This window comes from Harpia harpyja, chromosome 14 (assembly GCF_026419915.1).
Source record: "Harpia harpyja isolate bHarHar1 chromosome 14, bHarHar1 primary haplotype, whole genome shotgun sequence".
NCBI lineage: Eukaryota > Metazoa > Chordata > Aves > Accipitriformes > Accipitridae > Harpia > Harpia harpyja.
In genome coordinates, this window is record NC_068953.1 from 23,998,226 (window position 1) to 24,020,454 (window position 22,229).

Sequence of the window (22,229 nt, forward strand, 5' to 3'; positions counted from 1 at the left end):
AGAGATTCACTGATTTATGGTGGCTCTGATTTACACCACTTCCTTACTTGCAGCCACAGGCGCCAAATATCCTTGCAACATAAAACAAAACAACGCTGGTTGCAAAAGGAAGGGCAAACAGCTTTCTTGCATAGGGGAGGCTTTCTGGGTTGTTCGTAGAGTCAAACAGCGTAGGCAGGACAGGGGGGAACTGACCAGTGGTCCCCTGCCATCAGAGGGCAGCAGCATCATCACGCCAACCCAGAGCCACGGATGGGGATACACCTCCTGTCATTGCCATCAAGGAGTGACACCAAGAGGGAAGCAACATTGTACTGATTTGGGGGATGGCAGAAGAAAGGAGGCAGTGGTCAAGGCCTGGCAAAGCTGCATAGGTGGCAGTAATCAGTGGAGAGGGACATGGGAGGGACACATATGGTCTCTCCAGGTTGAGGTAGTATCAAACATGGCCACACCAAGTCACACCAGCCCTCAGCACCACAGGACAAAGACCAATGGGGTGTTGTTACAACATCCCTTGAGTCATCTTAATGCTTGAACAGAAAGACTCTCCTCTGGAGGAAAGCAGATCAATGTGGCTCCCTGCCCTTCCAGGTCAGAGGAGGTGCTCACCCTGCACACCAGCACATTCGTGTTCCCAAATCAGTACCCTGCTGTCCCCTAGAGTCTAATACCACCATTGATGGAGTCACCTCTGCTCCCTGTCCCTGATCCCTAAGGATGGGGGTTTTTTCCCTCTAATCCTTGCAGATTATTCTTCCCATGTGGGGAGGAAATTACAGCACTCTCTCAAATCTTTTTTGTTCATCCACGTGCAGGCACGCTTTGGCCAATTTCCAGAGCTTAATAAAGGGACATCGTGAACTTGGGGGGGGGAGTCATGCAAATCCAAATGTGCATGCTGTTTGTCTACTACTGCTACAAGAAACAAACCTGAATTCCTAGAACAGAGGACAATCATCAGAAAAAGAAAACCTCTGGTTTTCCTCCTTTTTTAAGCCCGTGAGTTTGACAGCTGCTTGCATATAGACAGTTTAATTGTTCTGCTGAAGGTACACCTCCTTCCCCTTACTCTGCAAGGAATGCTTGCCAGTAATGGCAACAGCAGAGCAAAAACTGACACCGAACAGGCAGCTGATGTGTGAACAAGGTGAAGGAAAATGGGATAACTATTGAACATGCTTCATGTTGCTCCTGGGGCCACTGGACTCTTTTAAACATCAGCAGGAAACAGAAAGAGATATAAAGTCACTCCTGCCTCTTCCCTACAGGTATGGGCTTTCAATTGAAAAAATAAAACAAAAGAAAATGAACAGAGACATGTATTTCCTAAGAGTAATTACAAAAGATACAGTAGCAATGTCTTTTAACAATATGCTGTTTCTAGGATTTATTAGACAGAGGAAGAGCAACATGAAACATATCTCTTTTCAAGACATCACATAGACTCATCACAGACACTTTGTCAAGCAACAGCATGACAATCACCCAACAACAGCCCCAAATCACCCAATACCTTCACACATACCCCACATTTACCCAGATACTCTATTTTTAATCCATAAACCACTCCAATCAGCTTCAAGCATCTCATTCTTGACCACATGGTGGGATTCTGCTACAACAGGTTCCCCAAGCAAATGGTTGAACCAGATGGGACAGGACTCCCTCCCAGCATCCTCCTGGCCTCCCTCGTGCCCAGCCCCAGGAGTCCTTACCGCACTGGGTGATGTTCATCTCCTGCAAAGGGATGATGGCTGCATCCATGTTCATGCAGTAGAGCTCCTGGTACTGCAGGTTCGCCTCGCCCTTCTCCTGCCAGAGCTGGATCCAGCGGATGTCGCAGCTGCAGTTAAAAAGGTTCCTCTCTAGTCTCCTACAGGCAGAGAGAGCATGAGAAAGGATGGTGGGGTGGGGAAGGATGAGCAGGACCATCACCTGGCTCCAGGCTCTCTGAGGAGGACAGCCACCGTGCAGATGCAAGGGGCCCTTCAGAGCTAAGAGAGAATCTCCTCTGTGTTATCTGCCTGGGATCTTCTGGCACTCGTTATTCATATGTCTTCCGCCTCCAGAGAGACAGAGGTTACACATCCACACGTTCACACAGTCTCCTTCACACACACACAAGGTTTTACATCTCCCAGGGCAGCACACGGATACACGCAACAGCTTTCACCACAAGATCTGCACATCTGCAGCTCGGTCCAACAGTCCTCCAGACACCCAAAACATTCATCCCTCAGCAAAGGAGCAGGCAGCTCCCCACTGCCCTAAAATATTGATTTACATCTTCAAAGCCCACTTCAGTGGGGGTCCAAGACCCTGCTGGGCAAAGCGCACCTCCAGCCCCCACAAGTGCCCAGTGAAGCTGGCAGCTCTTCTCGCGAGTACCTTGTATGAACACAGCCTCCTGGTGACCCTGGACACAAGCTAATGTGCAGGGTATCATGCATTTTAATCAAATCAAACAGCACTGCACTAAGACCCTGCTGACCTGGCCAGGAGAAATGGAAAAAAGCACTGCCTTTAATGTACTTCATTTAAAACACACTTACACATAGTTTATATACCAGGAATGTTTATTATAATTGATTTTCCAACCTATTAACCATTTCATTTACATTTTTAAAGCCCTGCAGCTCTCTGTGGAGATGTGAGGAGGGCAGGTCCCAGCAGGGAGGAGAGCCCAGTGCTCAGTGAGGACAGACTGTTACCAACCTGGGTTGCAACAATAACTTGAGCAAAACAGCAGATACAACCTGAACAAACAAAATATCTCCCCAGGTAACCGTGAAGCAGGAGAAAGTAGGGAGCAGAGGAGCCAGCACTGCAAAAGGTGAGCTCAGTCACCCCAAAGCAGAAGGGCATCTCCAAAGGTCAAACCATTGCTTCACAGGTTACCTAGATCACCCTGTCATACCAGAGAAACTGTTTTTCTGGTCTGTTCCATGTGTTACTGCAACATTCGTGCTTGCTTTTACAAAATTAATTCCACCATCCAACAGGATTTGGAAACAACCTTCCAAACATAGGCAGGTGCTATTTTGTCAATACAGTACTGCAAAAGGAGGAGGAGAAGGGATCTTCTGGTAGCACACAAGTGTGTTAAACCTAAACCCTAATGATGCCACTTTGAATCTTTTCATAGAACAAGATGCCATCTGACTTTTTTTTTTTTTAGAACAAACACCGAGTTAAACTTCACTCTGTGGCTTTTCTTTAGTTCATTTCTTTCCCGTCAAAAGCACATAAACCTTTGCAACACAGGTACAAGGCTCAGACAAGCAACTCAAAGGCCAAAGCACTAAATTTAACAGACCAGCGCAGATTAGTGCAGTGACTTTGTGGGGTTCGAGTTACGAGGCATTCCCTGCGTGCTATGATGGGTACTGCATGGTACTCTTCAGCACAGCCACGTTCTCCTCGGGATTCTCCCAACGTCATGGTATGGCACGTGGGTAAGAGCCATGGACTTAGCTAACTTCAGATTGGGTAACCGGAGTTGTAACCTGGGACCCAGCAGGGAGCTGGGGGAGGCTCAGAGGCAACAGGGGAGAAATTCTGCTCCGCTGTAAATACTCCCACGAAACAAGGCTGCTAGGGACAGCCGCTGTCCTAGCACTTAAGGGCAGCTCTGTAAGTAATAGACAGCAGCCTTTCTAGCCTATTGCTAATTCATGAAGGCCCATGAATAATGCAGGAGCAGCGGGCTTCAGGGCAGAACTTGCTCATGACCTGCCCCAACATCAGTGATGTAACTTGCTCTAATCGAGACCCCCACAGGGCCTTTTGCACAAATTAACTCCCATCACCAGCTGGATGTGCCGAGTGCCACCAGCACGTGGCATGGCACTGCGGGTGAAAGGGACCCAGATGTGTACACCCATTTTCCCTAACACGCATTGCAAAAGTGCTCTTGACCTGTGGGAGATGCCCTCCCTCCTTGCTTGGTACCTGCCCTGCCAGCCAGCTCTCCAGAGACGTGAGTGGGGACTTCCATGCTCAACTGTCCTGCACCTGCCCAAAAACCTGGACCTCCCTTTCTCTCCTCAGACCACATCCATTGCAGGGATCATTAGGAGCTGCAGCTCCTTCTAGCTCTTCTTCCCACAACTTCTGTAACACATCTCCACTACCTATGACCCTCTGCTTGCCGAGATAAATGCACCTTCCCTTCTCTGCAAGGAGGAGGAGCACCTCAGGGACCACAAGGTGCCCTTTGGCCAAAACCCACTGTCAGGCCAAAAGACATCACCATGTGCTGCAGAGACGTGTCCCATCACAGCGGGAAGAACAAAAACTGGTGCTGAAAGGCACAGCAGGACAGCCAAGAGGTCTTCATTGCTGCCACTTGCTTAATGGGTGCAGCAGCACCACAGTGAGAATTAAAGCCAGAGGCTCCTTCTCGTGAGACGAATCCAGCACAGCTTACTCCCGGAGAGGACAAGTAAACCCAAAGGGCATTTTTAGCACGTAGCCTTAGCCTGGAAATGTTGCCAAAGCATCGCTTGGTTACAGGCGCTCAGGAGCCGTGCACACTCCCACACCCTCTGAAGGCCTCGTTAAAACTGAAAATGCCTGTGAGAAATAGCAAGTATCACAGCCACAAGTAAGCTGGGCTCTCTCTGCACAAGCAGAGCTGCTCTCTGCGTGGAGGAGTTGGCACAAAAAGGGACCAAACCTGCGCACAAGCCAGAGCTATCCACCAGCCCCAGGCAAAGCATAGGCTTGCAGCAGGGTGTGCTCTGGGCACAGCTCCTTCATGAAGCAGGCACACGGCAGGGCTTGTGTTTGGAACTGAGGAAAACTGGGACAATCAAGCCCTGCACTGTCATTGAAGGGGACAATGACAGAGTTGAAACCCTAGAGCAATGTGGGCACCAAGTCAGCTCTTCAGAGACAGCGATGCTGAAAGTGCCTGGCTGAGCCCAGCTTTGCTCCCCACGGAAAGCTGTACCCACGGCCTCCCAAAACTGCCTGGACAACCTACACCAGGGTGGACCAGTGTGGGAGAGGGATGCCATCAGGATCCCAGTACGTACTGGGACAGAGAGGACTTCACACATAAACAGAACAGATTTTTTTTCAGGCTAGGCAGCTAAATGAGACACACGCCCTGTCCCATGCCTCCCCACAGCTAAAACAAAGCTGTCTGCTGCTAAAGCCTCTCAGAGGGCAGTGGAGATCCTTGCCATGCTTCTCCTGTCTGTTTTGATTCACATAAAACTGCTGCCAAGGTTTCATACCCTTGCAATTAAAACACTCTCCTACCTCGGGACTGAGACCGCTTCCCTAATCTTGAGAAGCGAAGAGCACCCAGCAGAGACAGAACAAAATCTGTTTTTCTTTTTCATTTCTATTTATTTACCAGAACCAGGGCTTCTCTTGGCGGTCCAGCCAGAACTGTTATTTCCAAATCCCTGCCAGAAAGGGATGGAATAGAAAGGGAAGAACTCAGACAGGGAGCGATGCGTGGCGTCTGACGGCTGGATTAGCTAATGCAGAGAGCAGGCAAGTACCCACTGTCTAGCTACAACTCTATTAGCCTGACTGTTGGCGGCAATAAGTTCTTAAGCTAGAGGCACAGATGATGTTAAGTTGAACTCAACATTAACAGAGATGCTGCTGTGCCCCATCCCCACCAAAGCTTCTTGCTATAGCATTGCAGAAATCTACTGCAGGGCAAGCTGGCAGGGACTGCTGGTATTAGAAATGCTGATGGGCCGGGCAGAGCAGCAAGATGTTCAGGACTACAAGGTTTTATACAGCTAAAGATGTAATTGGATCCAGAGTCTTAGGTCTTTCCGGGAAGGAATTTCTTGAAATGTCAGCCCTAAGCTCTCTAAGGACATGACAAAGGAAGCCAAGGACATGACAGAGGAAACCAGCTGTGACTTCTGGATAAGAAAGGCTCTAAGTCCAATGTTTATGAGCTGTTGCATGTGTCAGATGCTTCCCTGTGCACACTCAGCTTCAGACTTAGGAGAGCTGTGCACGCATTAGCTTGAGCCCCGCCAGTCAAGGTCAGCCTGTGCTGTGGGAATTAGGGCTGGAGTTACTGGAAACCATTCCAAGCCTTGCTTCTGGCCAGGAAGAGAAAGAGATAATATTCTTTGGAAGTGTGCCTCATTTTTGCCATCCCTTCTTCAGTGAGTCAGCAGGGGAAAAGCTCAGCTCTGCCAAACAAGAAAAGAAACTGTTTTAAAGCAATACCATCTCCCAGAGCTTGAGATGCCTCGATTGCAGCCAGGCAGCTGTTTCAAGCCCCCAAGTTCCTATATCCACCTGCCTGGTCTCATAGCATGGCATGATCTTCACATTAGTCACCAGTTCTTTCATCCTCTGTGTTCACCGTGAGTGGCTTTGTCAGGTCTCATGTTCTCTGGCAATCTCCATGTCACATCAGTTGTAGTTTCTCTCCTCCCAACACTCTCCTGGAGACAATCCTCCCGTTGCTTCCCTCCCCGCATGCTCCACTGCTCCGAGCTGCCTCGTTGCAAGTCACGGTTTTGCCTTTGATGACCATCCTCCCTCTGGATCCATGATCACCCGGTAGCACTGGGGCACTGGTACACAATAGGAGGTGCCTCTGGTGAACCACTGCAGACCTGCACCCGCTTGGCCCACCAGCCCTCCCCGTAGACCTAACCCTTTTGAGAAGAGCAGACTCTTGCCAGCATCTCTGTGTCCCTGGGGTCTTCTGGTGTCTCCACAGCCATGCACAAATGCTGCTGCTCAGCCTGCCTTCCTTGGGCTTGTTGCCTCTGCATCAGTCTCTGCTGCTTACTGCTTTCTTCCTTTTCCAAGAGTTTTGGCTCAGCTTCAAGTCCTTGGCTGATGTCGGTCTGCAACTCCCTTTCTAGCTTTCACCAGTGCTTCACACTCACTTTATGTGGGCCATGTATTCTGTCTCCTTCCCAGATTCTGGAAGCCTTCTTGGAGCTCAGTGTGCCAAAAAACTGTCTTCTACTCACCCATCCTCTGCATTTCTAAAAAAAATACAATATTTCCCACTTTTGTGCATCCATTACTAATTTCTCCCAATCTTGGGGGTTTGCTTTTCCTCATCAACCGGTCCCATCCTTCTAGTACTCAGGACCATGACAACCTCACAGTAGATAACATACGTCTTTACCTTAATTCCCAACATCTTTACATGAATGATTATTCAGAGCCCATAGCTCAGGGTCCGCCTCCATGCTGTCTTCTCTCAAACAAATACAAAGTCCAGCAGGACAGTTTCATGGCCCCAGGGAGGACACTGCAGGCACATCCCCCTGCCCCATTAACACTGACGTCCCAGTGGGTATCAGCTAAAACATTCCTCTCCTATCGTGCATGGGGAACAGTACCGTCATGTTATTCTGGTACTGACCGTCCTACCTGCGCTCACGTGGATGGAGGGTCCTTACTGAAAAGGACCCCAGAGGGGAACATTTGTCAGGAAGCACCAGTGACAAAGCAATTCTTCAGAAAAAATAAACTTGACCAGCCCAGCCCACAGCAAGCCAGACCCTGCAGACCCACACATTTGTAGGTCTAAGTTGATCACAAGCTGGTGCCAGGGGGTCATTTGCCAAGACCCCTTTCACAGCATGATGGCAGGAGAGGTCCGGCCCAGGCTTCAGCCCCATGTGGTGCCAAGCCTCCCCACAGGACACTGTGGACACCATGCATCACATCACTGCTGCTTTCCCACCCCATCACTTCTTCCTACCAACCAGCCCTGCGATCTCCCACGTTTCTATCTGCATTAATTCCTTCATCAACTGGGGCTTGTTATCTCCAAGAAAACCACTCTAAGCATAGCCCCAACTGGAGCCAAGTAACTCAGCTCCTTCCTGTTTGCCAGGCTGCAGAGCTCTGGCCCCAAGTGACTCTGCTGACACCAGCCAAAGCCACCCCAATCACACCAGCCTCCCTGTTAGGATCACCATAGCAGGACAACACAGATGTATTCTTCATCAGGTGGGGACAAGTACACTTTGCTGCCCAAACAGCAGCATCTCAGTTCCCTTTGTGCTTGGTATTGGTCTTTCGAGCCTGACTTGGGCTGACAGACCTGGGACAGGCCTGAAGAAACATAATATGATCAGATGAAACAAAGCCACATAAAAACAAGCCCCGTTGGAAGTATTCTCATTAATCTGCAGGCTCGCCATTACCCCAGGCCCTGCCAGTGCCTCTAGCTCAGGACTGCAGCCCCGTTTGCTCCTCCACTCTTGGGTCTCTCTTGGGTAACAACCATCAATCTCAGTTTTGCCAGACAGTGCAATGACAATAAGTAAAGGTCTAAGAATACAAATGACTCATGCTATTAAACTTGAAACCTGAGCCAGGCTTGAAAAATACTTAGAGCTGTAATCAGCGAGGAGACAAATTCCAAATTCAGCATTTTAACTCTGCAAGCCAGATTCCCCATCAGAAGGGCGTTTCTCTATTTTCTAATATCACTATTAGTATTTTTCATTTAACAATTTGACAGAAATAAAATACACTGCAGTAACACCGGTGATAACACACTTACTCCCACTTGAAAGGCTGTCTTTATTCTTTCGTAAGTCACTTCTAGCTTACAGCTCTATTGATCATCAGTGAGGATGAATGGAGCTTCCCAGGATCCTCTGGGACAAATCCTACATATATATATTTTTTTATACCCACCAAACAACTATTTCTAAAATTCAACAAAACAGGTCATCAGGGCAACACTCCATTGATTTCGTGTCCACTTATTCTTCAAGCACAGTGCTGAATGCTCTATCAATAATTCAGCAGGCTGAAGGCCACCAGTGCCCCAGGAGAGACACTATCTCATCCACATCAGAGCTGGGAGGTGCCTCGATTGCTAGAGAGCAAGGGAGTCATTCGCCTAAAAAGCAGGGGTGTCTTATAAAGCATGTCCATCAGCTAAAGAAAAACAGTTAGCCCTACCCTGCAACAGATGAGGATCAAGTATTTGAGAAGATTCACTCAAAATCTGGCCTAGTAAGTGTTTCTAATGTGTTCCCAGAGTTAGTCAACCGTTTACTACCCCAAGCATGACTTGTTCATCATCCTGACATTAATTAGCCAGCTGCTGCGAAGTTAAAAGAGAAGCAGTTCTGCTCTGGTGCTCCCATACTAGGGAAACCCTCCCAAGGATGGTGCTGCCCACTGGAGTTTCAGGTAATTATTCACAGGCTTCAAAATAGCTCTATTTGGAAATTGTTCCTCCTCTCAGCCTCCCCTCTTCTCCCAGGAGATACCTCCAGGGCGGGACTTACAGTTCAAAGAGTCGCAGGGTCTGGAAGAGTTGCCATGACAGAGTAGTGAGCCGGTTCCCAGAGAGGTCTCTGCAAATTAACAAGAAAAAAAAAAGTAGTCACGGTAAGTAATTCCTCCTGTACGTGGCCCTACCGCCTCCACAGAGCTCATCATCCTCCTCAATGGGGAAGCTGTCAAGCACTTTAGGACCCTAGTTTAGATTTCATAATGAGAGATTTTAATGAGGACGAACCCAAATGGAAGTTTCTCATTTTACTTTTTTTTTTTTTTTTCCAAAGGGGAAAATGGTTTATATCCTGCTGCAACATTGAGGGGAGAAAAAAAAAAAATAAACAGAGCAAGATATGTTTGATTCTTGCCCATGAAACTGGAGTTCAACCAACCATAAGCAGAAAGAACAAGTCTAATTTCATAATTGAACAGAAAATTAAGTACAAACTTCACGTTAAAAATAGTAACAGCCAGGTTCAAATGACAGCACAATGATTATCCAAGGTGTTACCATATGATCTGCAGTAGCTGTGCGCTTGAAGTGTCCTGGTATGGCTGTGTGTTGATTGCACCCAGAGGTACCACTGCTACAGCAGCCAACAGCTCCCCATCCCTCTCTCCATCTGCCCAAACTTGCAAAGAGATAAACCTCATCTACCTGGGAGAGCTTTGCAACCCAGCAGACATCACCTTTTCAGCTGAAAGCCAGAGAGGATGAAAGAGTGTAAAAGCAACCGAAGTAAAAACAAGAGGAAGAAATTAATTTGGGGCAGAGTGAGCAGAAAGAGAAAAGCCCCAGGTTTCTAAGGGCATGAGAAGATGGTAATAAAATGCTTTCTGTAGCGGGCAGCCTTGCTGGGGACGCCTGGCCAGCCTTAGAGCCACCAGCCGAGAAACCAGCCCATGGGGTGAGCAGAGGGATGGGTGGTCACAAGCTCTGGCAGAAACCCAAATCCTCCCGTATCTATGCTGGCCTCCAGAAAGCACAGGAGGTGCTGTTTCGCATCCTTTGCTGAATGTGTCCAGGCAGGCTGTGAGCAGGCAGGGCAGCTCAGCACGAGGCTGCAGATGCCCTCCTGCCTCCACCTTGCTCACTGGAAAGAGTGATGGAGGGCCAGAGGCATGAACCACCTGGAGGTTCATTAAACCCTCAGCTGGCCAGAGAGGAGGTATGGGACAAGGTGGCACAGAAGTGACAGCAGTCAGCCCAGCTGTGCTGGGCTCAGGCCACAATCCTTGTTTGATTTGCAGAAACATGCTAAAACCAAGAGAGCAAATCCTGGAACGGCTCCTGCCAGTGCAGGTCTGATGCATGAGGATTTGGGATGAGAGATTCATTTGTTGCCTTACACCAGGTTGCAGCAAGGGCAGACACGCATTGGACAAATGCAGAGAGGGCACAGCCCAGGGACCAACAAGGGAAAAACAACTCTGGTCCTGTCCCACCTGCTACCAAGCGATGCCGTGAAGCTCAAAACTCTGCAATTAGGAGTGTGGAAGGCGCTGCAGCTCACACAGCAAACCGTCATCCCAAAGGCTCTCCACGAGCCTGGCAGAAAAATAAGCCCAAACACCATGATGGCACAGTGCTGCATCATTAAATTCTGGCTCTGCTTCACATCAGACTATCCTGCTGTGGAAACCATGGCAAACCACAGGTACCTCATTTCACATGACTAAGATCCCACCATTCCTACGGCTGTAGACAAACTGCTTCCAGCCTCCAAAAAAGTTTAGAAAGGTGGCAAAAATAGCAGGTGAAGCTAAGCAGGAGGAGAAAGAAATATTGCAAAAATCCCTCTTTTATCCACCCCGGAGCACTGAACACCTGGAAACTTTGCAAAGACAGATGAAAAGTAGGAGGGGAAGGAGAAGCTTGCTGCTACTGAAAAGCAAGACAGTAAACTCCCTCCCCCAAGCTAGGGAGAAGAAGGAAGCGTAAAGGGGGATGCATGAGAGACAGCAAGATGTGGGAGAGAGGCAGAGATGCAGAGGAGGGAGTGAATCTTGCTGGAATGTCCTTTTTCAAAGGTCATGTTTTGCTACATTAGGCAGAAATGTCAGGAGAAAATTGGATTCTGAAAGAGAAGAGAAAAAACAACAGGCTTTCCACGCAAATAAGGGAATCAAAAATAGCATGATCGTGTTATTACAATTTAGGACACAGAGAGATGGAGAAAGGAAACATCCTCACTAATGCAAGGAGCTTTGCCAGGCAGATGTGCCCCGCTTCTCATCTCCTGCAGTCCCTGGAAACCAACGCCTACCACCTCCTCCCCTCAGACAACAAACCACAGCAAGTATTAGGCAAAGAGGAGATGGGTCTTCACTTGCACACATCTGGCAGGAGACTCAGCTCTCAAAGGGCAAAGCCGGTGTCCGAACCGACCTGACCATCAACTTATGTAGGGCTGGTCGGGGGAACACACTCTGACAGCTCCGTTTCAGATCGGCCAGGACACACACACAGGGACAAACGTGTTTGTTGTTGGAAACAGACACCTCAGTTTAAAATGTCAGAAAGGTCCTTGCAATGGACTCTTGCAAAGGTCCCTGATCTCAGCACAGAGACAGAAAGGGGCTACACACATAAACACACATTAAAAATACACCATTTCAGTCACAAAAACTCCAAAAGTTAGGTTTGGGTTTCCACACGCAAAGGGTACATCTGCTGACTGCTGCTGTAAAAGATAGAGAGCTCCTACAGAGAAACCTCACTGCACAGCACTGATTTCTCCCCAGAATAGATCCATCCCGCCTGCCGGATGGGGCAGGTTTCCTGGGGAAGATAGCGTGTGATTGTGTAATTAGAGACAGTATCACAGTACATGCACACAAAGAGATTAAATTACAGCTCCACAGGTGAAGCTCTGAGCTCCAGCGCTTTGTAACTCCTGTTTGGCACTCATGAGGTTCCCCCCGTGCTCAAACCTTGGCTGTGTGCACTGAGTTTCCCAGTGTTTTGTAGAGCATAAATGGGGAGGACAGGGGAAAATCAAGGCCCTCCCAGCCAGGACTAGACCTCTCCCAGCTCCAGCTGCCCGTTCTGCCTTCCTGCTGCTGTTTCCAAGGCTGAAAGTTTGTTGTCATCTCCAAATTCCCATTGTTTGCAGTGACCAGAACCCCCATCCTCCTGTGCCCGTGGCTGGGCAGTGCCAGGTCTCTCCTCTCCGACAGTTTGCTTTCCTCCCCACCCAGCCACTTGTCCCCAGCAGGCTGAATCACACTACCCATTGCTCTCCAGCCACTCCCAAATACTTCTCAGCTATTCTCAGATATTTCCTTATCCATGCCCAAATTTCCTGTGATCTTCCTCATTTTTACATTCTCCCATCCTAACCCCAGCGTCACAAGAAGAGCGGCCGCTCCTCGTCTCCCCTATCTTCTCCCAAACATCCTTTGCAAAACTTCTCCCCTTCAACTGGATCAAGAGCCATTCTACCTACGTAAGGAGACATCCCAGAGCAAAATCAAGTCTTCCAAGCAAAATCTACCCTTTGACAAAGTTTCTTCCCCTCCACAAAAGGAGGGTGCGGGTGCTCTGTAACAGGAGCATCACCAGTATTTTCTAGCTTGAGCAAAACAGCCTGCTTCGCCCCTCCCTTCCACCACCTCAAACATTTGAGCAGGTTTTTATATGAAACTAGGAAGAAATAATCTTAAAAAATGAATTCAGCCAGGAGCAGACACCCAACAGAAAACTTCAGCCTGAGCAATTAGAATTTGGCAGAGTTATAGGAAAGTGGAAGCAGTCCTGTACTGGAGCATGCCAGACAACCTTTATAACAGCCTATGCATCAGCTCCACCTGTAATAAAATACAGCACATCACACATCGAGGAAACACAGCAGGAGCGAAGCGAAACGCCTTCCCTGTGTATTTCTCAGCAGTGAACAGGAGCCTGTCTCTCTCAGGACAGACCTGCCGTCCGCACCTCTAGAACATACTCAGACTGCTTCTTTGCCATGGGACATTTTCTCCATCACTCACACAATGCTGTTTTCCACAGAGACAGTCTTTAGAAACAGCTGCCAGGGTCCTTTTTGCCTCCAGAGCAGGTTTCAAAGGAGTTGGGTAGGGAGAAGGGGTTGGATGGATCTCACCTGGGCCAGGTCCAGGACAGCAGACACCCAACCCACTCATGATTCAGGCCTAACATCACTCCACTCTCCAACTGCCACAGCAGTCATGCTCCTAAGCCTCCTGCTTTGCAGGTGGCTGGCTCATCCCACCATGTCATGCCATATCCCCACCAGCCTTCTCCACCAACAACCCCATGCACACCTCAAAGGCAGATGTTATCACTGAGTGACAGCAAAGTCACAGTCCTTGCTCTCTCCCTCCATCTATCCTCCTCCTATATTTCACGCGGAGGGGACACGCGGTGTCCTGCATGCTCTCCCACCACTCCCACAGGCACTGTGGAGACCTTGCTGGGGACCGGCAGGGGAGGGGAGGTGAGCATTGCCATTTTGTCCCAGCATGAGCGACATGTGAGGCCATGGAGGTACATCTGCTGAACAAGCTCCTGTGTTTAAAAAGGGATGAGTGGGCATGGGACAAAAAGAGGAGTCTGGATCCCTGTGGCCCAGAACAAGTGGACTTCAGTCCGAGAGGAGACGGCCTGTTTTCTTTCCCCTCAGTTACCCAGCAGCCAAAAGCGTTTCCACTGTTAAAGCCATTTTTATTCAGCTAAATTAAGCCAGTTGCCTCATTAATGACACCAACAAGCAGGAGCCCCTGTAATTAAACTGTAAGCTATATTATGCAGTTCAGCCCAACACAACGGCAGAAACACTGCTGCTGAGGAGGGACACTCTGCACCTGTCCCTCCTCCGCACATCTCCATCCTCCACTCACCCTTGTTTCCTACCTGACACATTTACTTCTGCATGGGAGAAGTTTTTCACATGTCTTAATAACACAGTGCCACTCTGAAAATCCTGATCAGGATTAACTGGGCAGAGCAGCTGGGGCTGAGGGAGCACAAGCAACTGCCTGCCAGAAATAAGAGGCAAGATGCACACCCTCAGCTGTGGCCCCCAGCGCTGGATATGCCTGTGGCACCACATGGGACTCCCTTGATATGCCCTGGGATCTGGGCACAACAGGTGCTTCCCATCATCTCACAGCTCACTGCACCCTTGGACAGGTGCTGGTGGCCACAGAAGAGGAAAATGTCAGCAGCCTTGCATGCTGCTGTAGGTATAGGGGTAGCTCCATCCAGACTTCATTTCTGCAGTAAGTAAGCTGCTAAAGCTTTGGGTTTGAACCAGAGAAATGCTGGAAAGTCACTCTGGGGCTTGCTCGTCCCTGCCAGATAACTTCAGTGACCTCTAAAAGCAATGTTACACTCCCCACTGCCCGCCCTTCCCTTCCCTCCCCTTCCCCCTCCCTCCTTTTCCTGTTTAGTAAGCAGCTTTGCTCATTAAGGGAAAAAATGTACTGTCCTCCCTTAATGAATGTGCTAAAATTACCCCAGAAAGTCCCAGAAGCTGTGGCAATACAGGCCTCCCCACAAATCAGGCTTTGCAAATATTAGACTCAATTGAAATCTCCGATAGCTCAGCACAAAGCCCCAGCAGGACGTGCTTGAGATAGAGCCTGCAAAAGCACTGGGCGATGCCAAGCACATGCAAGCCTCGCATGCCTGGAAAGAGGAGTTAGCAGAACAGGACACAGTGTTAAATTGGTCAGCTTGAGATTTCATAGCTGCCAGCAGTTCTCCCATTTGTGCTCCCTGTCTGGGCTCAGCACCAGGACATGTATATTGGTGCTATGGAGGAGTAAGACGGCCGTGGTCTGGCATTACCTACAGTCCAGTTCTGCTCCTCAAGCAACTCCTTGGCAACACTGAGGTCTTTACTGACCCCAAACACAGCAGAATCAAAAAGCATCTGTTATTCAATCTTCCTTTGTGAGTTTGGACAGTGTAGCTAACTCTCCTTTCTCGCCTCCATGGGTACTGTCTTATGCCTCGTAAGGCTTGTGTCACACTGCATGTCCCATAACGTTATCATCTCATTCCCCCCAAATTATTTCTTGTTCTAGGGCTAGAGCCAGAATTTGCAATAATTTCCCAAACTCAAAGCATCCTGCATCAGAGGAGAGCAAGAGACCATCATGGGTGACACATAAGAAGAGATCCTGCCACTCCATATGCACACCCGCTAGCCCTGGAGGTGTGATGCCAGAGGAGGAACCACCAACCCTTCTGTATTTCCCAGCTGCATGACCTTGATTTGTAAAATCCCAACTGTCACTGAACAGGGCTGAAGGAGGAGGAAGGGGCTGGTCTCCTGCATTGTTCTTTAAACAATAGCATTACAAAACAGAAGTTGCAGAGCAAGTGGGAAGGCATAAGGCACCACGCCTCCATCACAGGGCTCCAACCGCCCGTGCCAGCGACACATCTGCCCCACGCCTCTCCTCCCACTGCCTTTGCCAATGCAGCAAGCCATCTCCTGCTGCTGCCTTCATCACAGCCCATCCCAAAATACTTTAAAGGCCATTTTAAAGGCCATCTCCAACCCCATGACGTTTCCACACCCTCCAAGTCATCTCTTCTGAGGCATCTCCCAGCTGCATGAAGCTTTTTTTGGAGACAAATCACCCCTCAGAGGTATTGTTGCTCACAGTTTTGGTTCAGCACACGGTACAGATGGAAAGTCATCAGCGGCTGTGGGTAATATTGTCCCCTACGCTTCGAGGCAGATCAGATGTGGGGATCTGGCCCTCTGGACTACACTCGCCTCTCCCTTGTTGTGTGCAGTTTTCATTGCTCTTCTCCAAAGACATTTGGGCTCTCAGAGGACTCGAGGAAAGGTTAAAAGCTGGGTCAGCCCTGCAGTTGCTTTCCCTTTGCCTGCGAGCTTCCCTGCAAGGCAGAGTCCAGCAGCATCCACAGAACATGCCAGTCTTCTGCTCAAGGAAAAGAAAAATCAACCTGCAATGGGCAAGAGCCCTTCCCCACGGCTGCCCTCCTGCAGCTGAGACATCCTCAGGGCTGCTCTGCTCCCACCCCATCTCTTCTCTCCCAAACTGTAGTAATTTTAGATCCATTAGGCCTGAAATATAACTGTATGCTGGGCTTTTCTCCTGCTTCGGCAGGCAGAAATAATACTGGAGATGCATGCCTATTGAGAACAAGGGTTGCCAGCTGACAACTCCAGTGAGGGGCTGGGTTTATCCTGCCTGTTTGCTTCAAATTGCATGTTTCTTTGAGCAAGGAACAGAGAACGACTGGGGAATGCCTCCTACTCACAGGTTTCCAGTGGACCTAGAGCAAACCCAACTGCTCTGTGCAAGAGAAGAGAGCTCTGTGCTGTGACAAGGCACAGCTCAAGAAGATGGCGTGGGAAGGAGAGCCATGCCCAAGGGGCATTTCCTAGCATCTCCAAGTACGCAGTGACACCAGCCCCCAAACATGTGCCCTCTCAGGCTTCCACATGTTTCCCACCACCTCTCCCTTGAATATACTGAAGCAGCAAGGACAGGTGCTCAGGAAGTACCACCCCAGCTGGGACATCACCCCAAATGCACAGGCAGGCACTGGGAGAGCTGGACAAGGTCCACAAGAGCCTCAACTTCAACACATCGAGCACAGATGCGCTGGGACAGGGTCTGGTCTTCCCTCTCCCTCCTGAACTAGGACTGTGCTCTCAGCTGTTAGAGGGCTCTTGCATCAAATTTATATTGAAAAAAAAAAAATCCCCACCTACTTGGATGCCCAGAAATCAATGAGCCCTGAATAATCTCAAACACTGCTCTTGCAGGGGGTTAGTAAAGAGAAAAGTAATAGCTGGGCCTGAGCCCCAGTTTCCCTGCCTCGGGGAGGGGTGCCAGAGGCTGCAATGGGCTGGGACAGTACCAAGTGCTCTGCAGAGCTTCTGAAGAAAGGAAGGGGTGCAAATATGAATATATATATATATACACACAGAGAGATATATCTCCTAGCAATAGCAAAACAACAGGGCATAAGGCAGGCTAAGCTCTCGGCAGACACTGCTAAATGGTTTCCAATTAATTAACTGATTACATGATAGAACAGAAGGGGATTCAAGTGAGTGCTGTTGACCTTTAAGAATAATTAATATCATCAGGATCGCAAAACTCATCCAAGAAAAATAATTAGGAAGATTCTAGTATTGCCTCCAAAGCCACATCGAAGGGGGAGAGGAAGGTTCTGGTTAATTCAGAGGCACAGTTCCCAAGTATTAGCTAGCAAACCCATTTCTGCCTTACACTTGCTTCCCCCCGCAGAGCTCCCACACACACATGCTGCTTCCCTACCCCAGCCAACCCTCCCTCTCCTCTCCAGATCTATTTTCCCCATCACCTCTTCTACACGCCATCCCCCTTCTTCTCCATTTCAACCTTCTTTCCCAATGACTTCTTGCTCCAATACTTTCTGCGACCCTCTCTCTCCAGACTGGTCCCTGTCCCTCCCACAGCCACATCCCATCCCCTTCTCACCCTTGACGAGCCCCAAGCTCCACTCTCTGCCTTCGTGCACCTCGGGAAGGAGCCCTGGTCCTTCCATATGACATGGATCCACTTCTTATCTCCAGTCACCACTGGCAGCTTCATATGCTGACAGAAGGCAAGCGCTCCATGTAATCGCAAAAAAGCTCTTCCCTTCTTTTCCTCAGTAGTCAAATCCATCACAGAGGCCAGTCTGGGAAGCAGATGTGAGCGATGCACAAAGATGGGGAACTCTTGACTCCCTTTTCTCCCCTTACACCTCACCAAGCACATGAATACTCCCACCTCACTATATTTTCCTTGCTTCTTATTTCCCAGTTGACTTGGCCCACAGGTCCTGCATGGGAGAGGGGCTGGAAAGCCACTGAGCCAAGCAGGAACTGCAGTGGTGTGCTTTGCAGGGAAGGTCACTTGAACACACTGGAAGGGAGGTTGCATGAGCAGCCAACATTTCTTGTGAGGGAAGAGTAAAAAAAAAAAAAAAAAAACAAAAAAAACAAAAAAACCACCCACAGACCTGGAATGAAACCCACCTTCGCAGCAAATAAATAAATTTCCTCTGCTGCTTATTATCGTTAAAACTTCTGTGGCTTGACACTTCACTAAATTATAGATAAAAGGAAAAATGGTCTTCCTGGGCTCAGAAAAGCAGGCTGCTGCCAAGGAGCTGTGTTTACACCAGCTAATGAAAAGAAAGCCTGCCATGAGCCTACAGCACTCACCCCACCTCAGCAGGGAGCAGAGCTACCTGCACCCCTAGCACAGGGAGCCTGGAAGCAGCAGCTGGACACCACAAGGGACCAGAGCTGGGGAGAATGCAGGGGCAGTGGGCTGGCATGGGGAGGTGCACCTGTAGGGAATGGGGGACCGATGGGACCACGCCGTCAGCCAGCAGAGATGGCAGCTGCCACCTCCCATGCTGTGTTGAGGCTGCTGGCCACAGCAGGAGGTGAGGCTGACATGCTCCAGCTACACCTCATCAAACGGCAAGAAAAACACTCAGCCTAGGAGACAGACAGCATCAAGCCTCACTCTAGGCTGCTGCTTCCCTCCGGGGGCCTGTGGGGTGGGGATGGGGAGCAGGAAAGCAGCAGATGCTGGGAGCGCACCTGAGCATGGGCACAGACTTTTGGGCAGAAATGCTTCTGTTTCCAGCAGCTGAGCACACAGGGAGGAGTAATGCTCTAAGCAGAGACCTGCCTGCAGCTACACCTGTGCCATGGTGTGATGTACCTCATCACAGCCCCAGGCACGCTTGGCTGAGGGGGACAGGGAACTGTTGGTGACTTAATACAGAGTCCAGCGAAGCCTACTTGCTACATTCCTTGCTTATAACCACCCCAAAAGCAGAAACATGTTTTGTCTTTGACAATTAGCTGTATCAAAACCCACAAGAATATCTAGACACGGCAGTTACGTTTTTCCTGTTCTTCTCAATACATGATGTACTTAAAAAGGAGAAGTATCTTTCACCCACCCTTTATGTTCAAATATTGGTCACTGTGAGGAATATTTTCAAGTGAAAAGACTAATCACCATGAAGCACCGAGTGCTTCAGACTGCAGCAGGCACTCTTTCATTATTCTGAGACAGCAGATTACCCACAATTATCAACACGCACAACTGGATACAACAAACATTTAGCCAAAGCCCACGGGTTGCAGTTGCAGTGAGGTTGGATGGCAGATCTCCTAGAGAACTACTCATGTGAGAAACCCACAGACAGCAGCTGGGTAGCAGTGCTGCAAGACAACTCCATTCATGCTGCAGAGCAAAGCCAGTGCCAGGAGCCACTGCAGTTCAGAAAGTTTGTACTGCGTCTGTCAAACAGGCACCTCGGCAGACTGGCTTCATAGCAGGAGAGATGGAGGAATAAAGGCACCACTGGCAGTGCAACCAGGTTGACCACCCCTCAGGTGGGCTCACACCTGATGGCTTGATCCAGCTTGCACCTGCAGCCAGGTGTGCACAGCCACTGCTCCGCTCACTGCCCTGGGGTGCTTGGCTAGGCTGGAAGGGGAGTGAGTTTGTTCTAAGAGAAGGGCAAAGGAGACAGGGGCTGCGTGCAGGGAGGCCAAGCTGCACATTGGGGCCGAGCAAGAGGTAGGGAAGCCAGAAGGCTTCAGTGCAGGCAGGGAGGCTGGATCAGAGGCCAGTCTGCAAGCAGAGAGGCAGGGAGGTCCCAGAGGCCTGGACAAGGCTAGAGGCCAGGGCCCATGCTGCAGGCAGGCTGGCTGGGGCTGGTTCTAGGCTGCAGGCAGAGAGGTCAGAGCTGATTTGGCAGCAGGAAGGCCCAGCTGCAGGCAGAGAAGACAGGAGGCTGGAGAAGTGGGTGGGAGGCAGGGAAGCCTGGAAATCTGGAGGGTAGGAGGCAGAGAGGCCCAGTCGCAGGCAGGAAGGCCAGGTCTGGGTTGGAGGCTGGGAAGCAGGGAGGCTCAGCTGCAGGCAGGAAGATTGGCATTTGAGTTGGAAGCCAGGAGGCCGGCGGTGCAGGCAGGGAGGCCCGGGGGCCCTGTCCGTGGTGCTGAAGCGCGGCCCCGCGGGGCGCACGGTGCCGGGCACGGCCCCACCCCACGGGACACCCGTGGGCACCAGCAGAGCTGCCTGAAGAGCAGTCCTGGGAAAGGCCACGCATGACCTCACGGCATGCTGGAGAACAGCAGACACGAAACGTACTCATCCTCAGTCACTAGCAAGTCTACAGAAACGGTTACCCACAGCCCCTGGGGAAGACAAACCTCTGGCTCTTATTGGCAGCCTTGTAAATATCCCCACAGTATCTTGCGTCCGACATAATTCACAGCTCATCCCTTCACAAATACAAATGAGGGGAGGGGGCTGGTGGTAAACTCCACCCCCTCACCCGGTTTTCTAATAAAATTTTATAATTCCAATAAAACACATGACTGCCTAACTTAGGACATTTAAATTCTTGCCTAGGCACACACCATCATGAATTAATGTCCCGTCATTCATGCCCTGTCGTATCTTATTGCTCAAATAACATATGACTTTAATGTTTCTATTTTTCTGCCCTGGTGCTTATTGCCTGTGCATCAAAAAGGAAAAATCAGCCCTGCAATCATACTGTTAGTAAACCAATATCATGGAAAGAAAAATCCCAGGTGAGATAACTTGTGCAGTCACTTAACTTTCACTCATCCTGCCATGATTATTCACTCTCTCCCCCAGCAGCTTTCAAGCAGGCTTCCACATCCTCAGGTCCTTCTTGGGGAGGGTCCTTCTCCCTGTGCAGCACCTCTCACACTGTCATAGGCAGGTAAGACATGCTTTGCACCACATCTAATCAACTGAGCCACAGGGTTTGGGGACCAAGCAAAAGGGACAGCCAGAGGCTGTTTCTGGATTACCTCCATGCTGCAGTGAACTCGCAACCCTAGGAACAAGATTCCGTCCTTTTCATGCCCAAATCTCCAGAAATCAGCTCATTCTGCGCTGCTGGTGATCTCAAAGATGTGGTGAGGTTTAATCAAGACACAGCTACACCTGATCTTCAGGATCACATCTGAGAGGAATGTTTGGCCTCCCTTTTGAAGGGAAGCTCACAACAAGACATCCATCAGGCCATTGTTGCACAGCAAGGACTATGTCACAGAGGATGAGCCCCCCCAAAACCCCAACTTCTCTAAAGTTCACATTTTACCCCAATCCTGAAACAAAGCTTGCAAAAAGACACAAACACACACACCCATGTAAGAACAGCCTCATTCAAAACATCCCCAGCATTGTCTGCAGACTTCTTTAAAGAGGGGATGGGAAAAATCAGAACCTTTGCTAAACTACAGTTGCCCATTTCACATGTCTGCCAAAAGACAATTGATCAAATTGCAGAAAGGGAAATAAGTCTCATAGGCACACAATGCAGCTGGAAAGAACATCTCAAGATTTCAAAGGAAGGAAGGAGAGACAAAGCGACAGCAAAATCCCGAGTGCCCAGGTACCAGAGTGATAGGCATAATGTAAGAATCTGAGCAGGCAACAAATATTTGTGACAGCATTATTATAACTCATCTTGCATTGCAACAGTATCCCACAATTCAAGGCCAGGTTTCTCTAGAAACCATACAAGGTGTTACACTGCCAATAGATCAAATGAAACCAGAAAAAACCAAATGTTATTATTCTAGGTTTTCAGATGGGGAACTGAGGCAGCACAAGTCTTGCTGCAAGGTGCACAGTTGCTTGAGTTGGAAACTTTCTTTCCCAGGTCCCACTAGAGTAAATCAGTCACAAACTCACCACTCCGCCTACTATTATAATACAATAAACCCTCTCCACAGCCAAGCGAAGCAGCCTGCAGCCAGGAATTAGTTACCCAGCCCTCTGAATGCAGGTCAAATGATTTTGACCCGGCCTGAAGGAAAGCCACAGTCCTGCAGGGAACCGGTCTCTCCCCTGGCCTTGTGCACAATGGCCAGTAAAACACAGGACCTACATCTGCCACTGCAGGAAAAGGAATAGCT

At 49.5% G+C, this 22,229-nt stretch overlaps 1 protein-coding gene across 3 annotated transcripts in view; it reads right to left on the reverse strand.

The window, feature by feature from the left end:
• Window positions 1-22,229, reverse strand: part of NTRK3 (neurotrophic receptor tyrosine kinase 3) — a 229,099-nt gene that overhangs the window by 164,202 nt on the left and 42,668 nt on the right. For all 3 annotated transcript variants that reach the window (XM_052807890.1, XM_052807891.1, XM_052807892.1), the window contains exons 4-5: window positions 9,267-9,335; window positions 1,719-1,876 (exon numbers count right to left, since the gene is read on the reverse strand). In XM_052807890.1, the coding sequence (XP_052663850.1) occupies window positions 1,719-1,876; window positions 9,267-9,335 (227 nt within the window). The remainder of the gene's footprint in view (window positions 1-1,718; window positions 1,877-9,266; window positions 9,336-22,229) is intronic.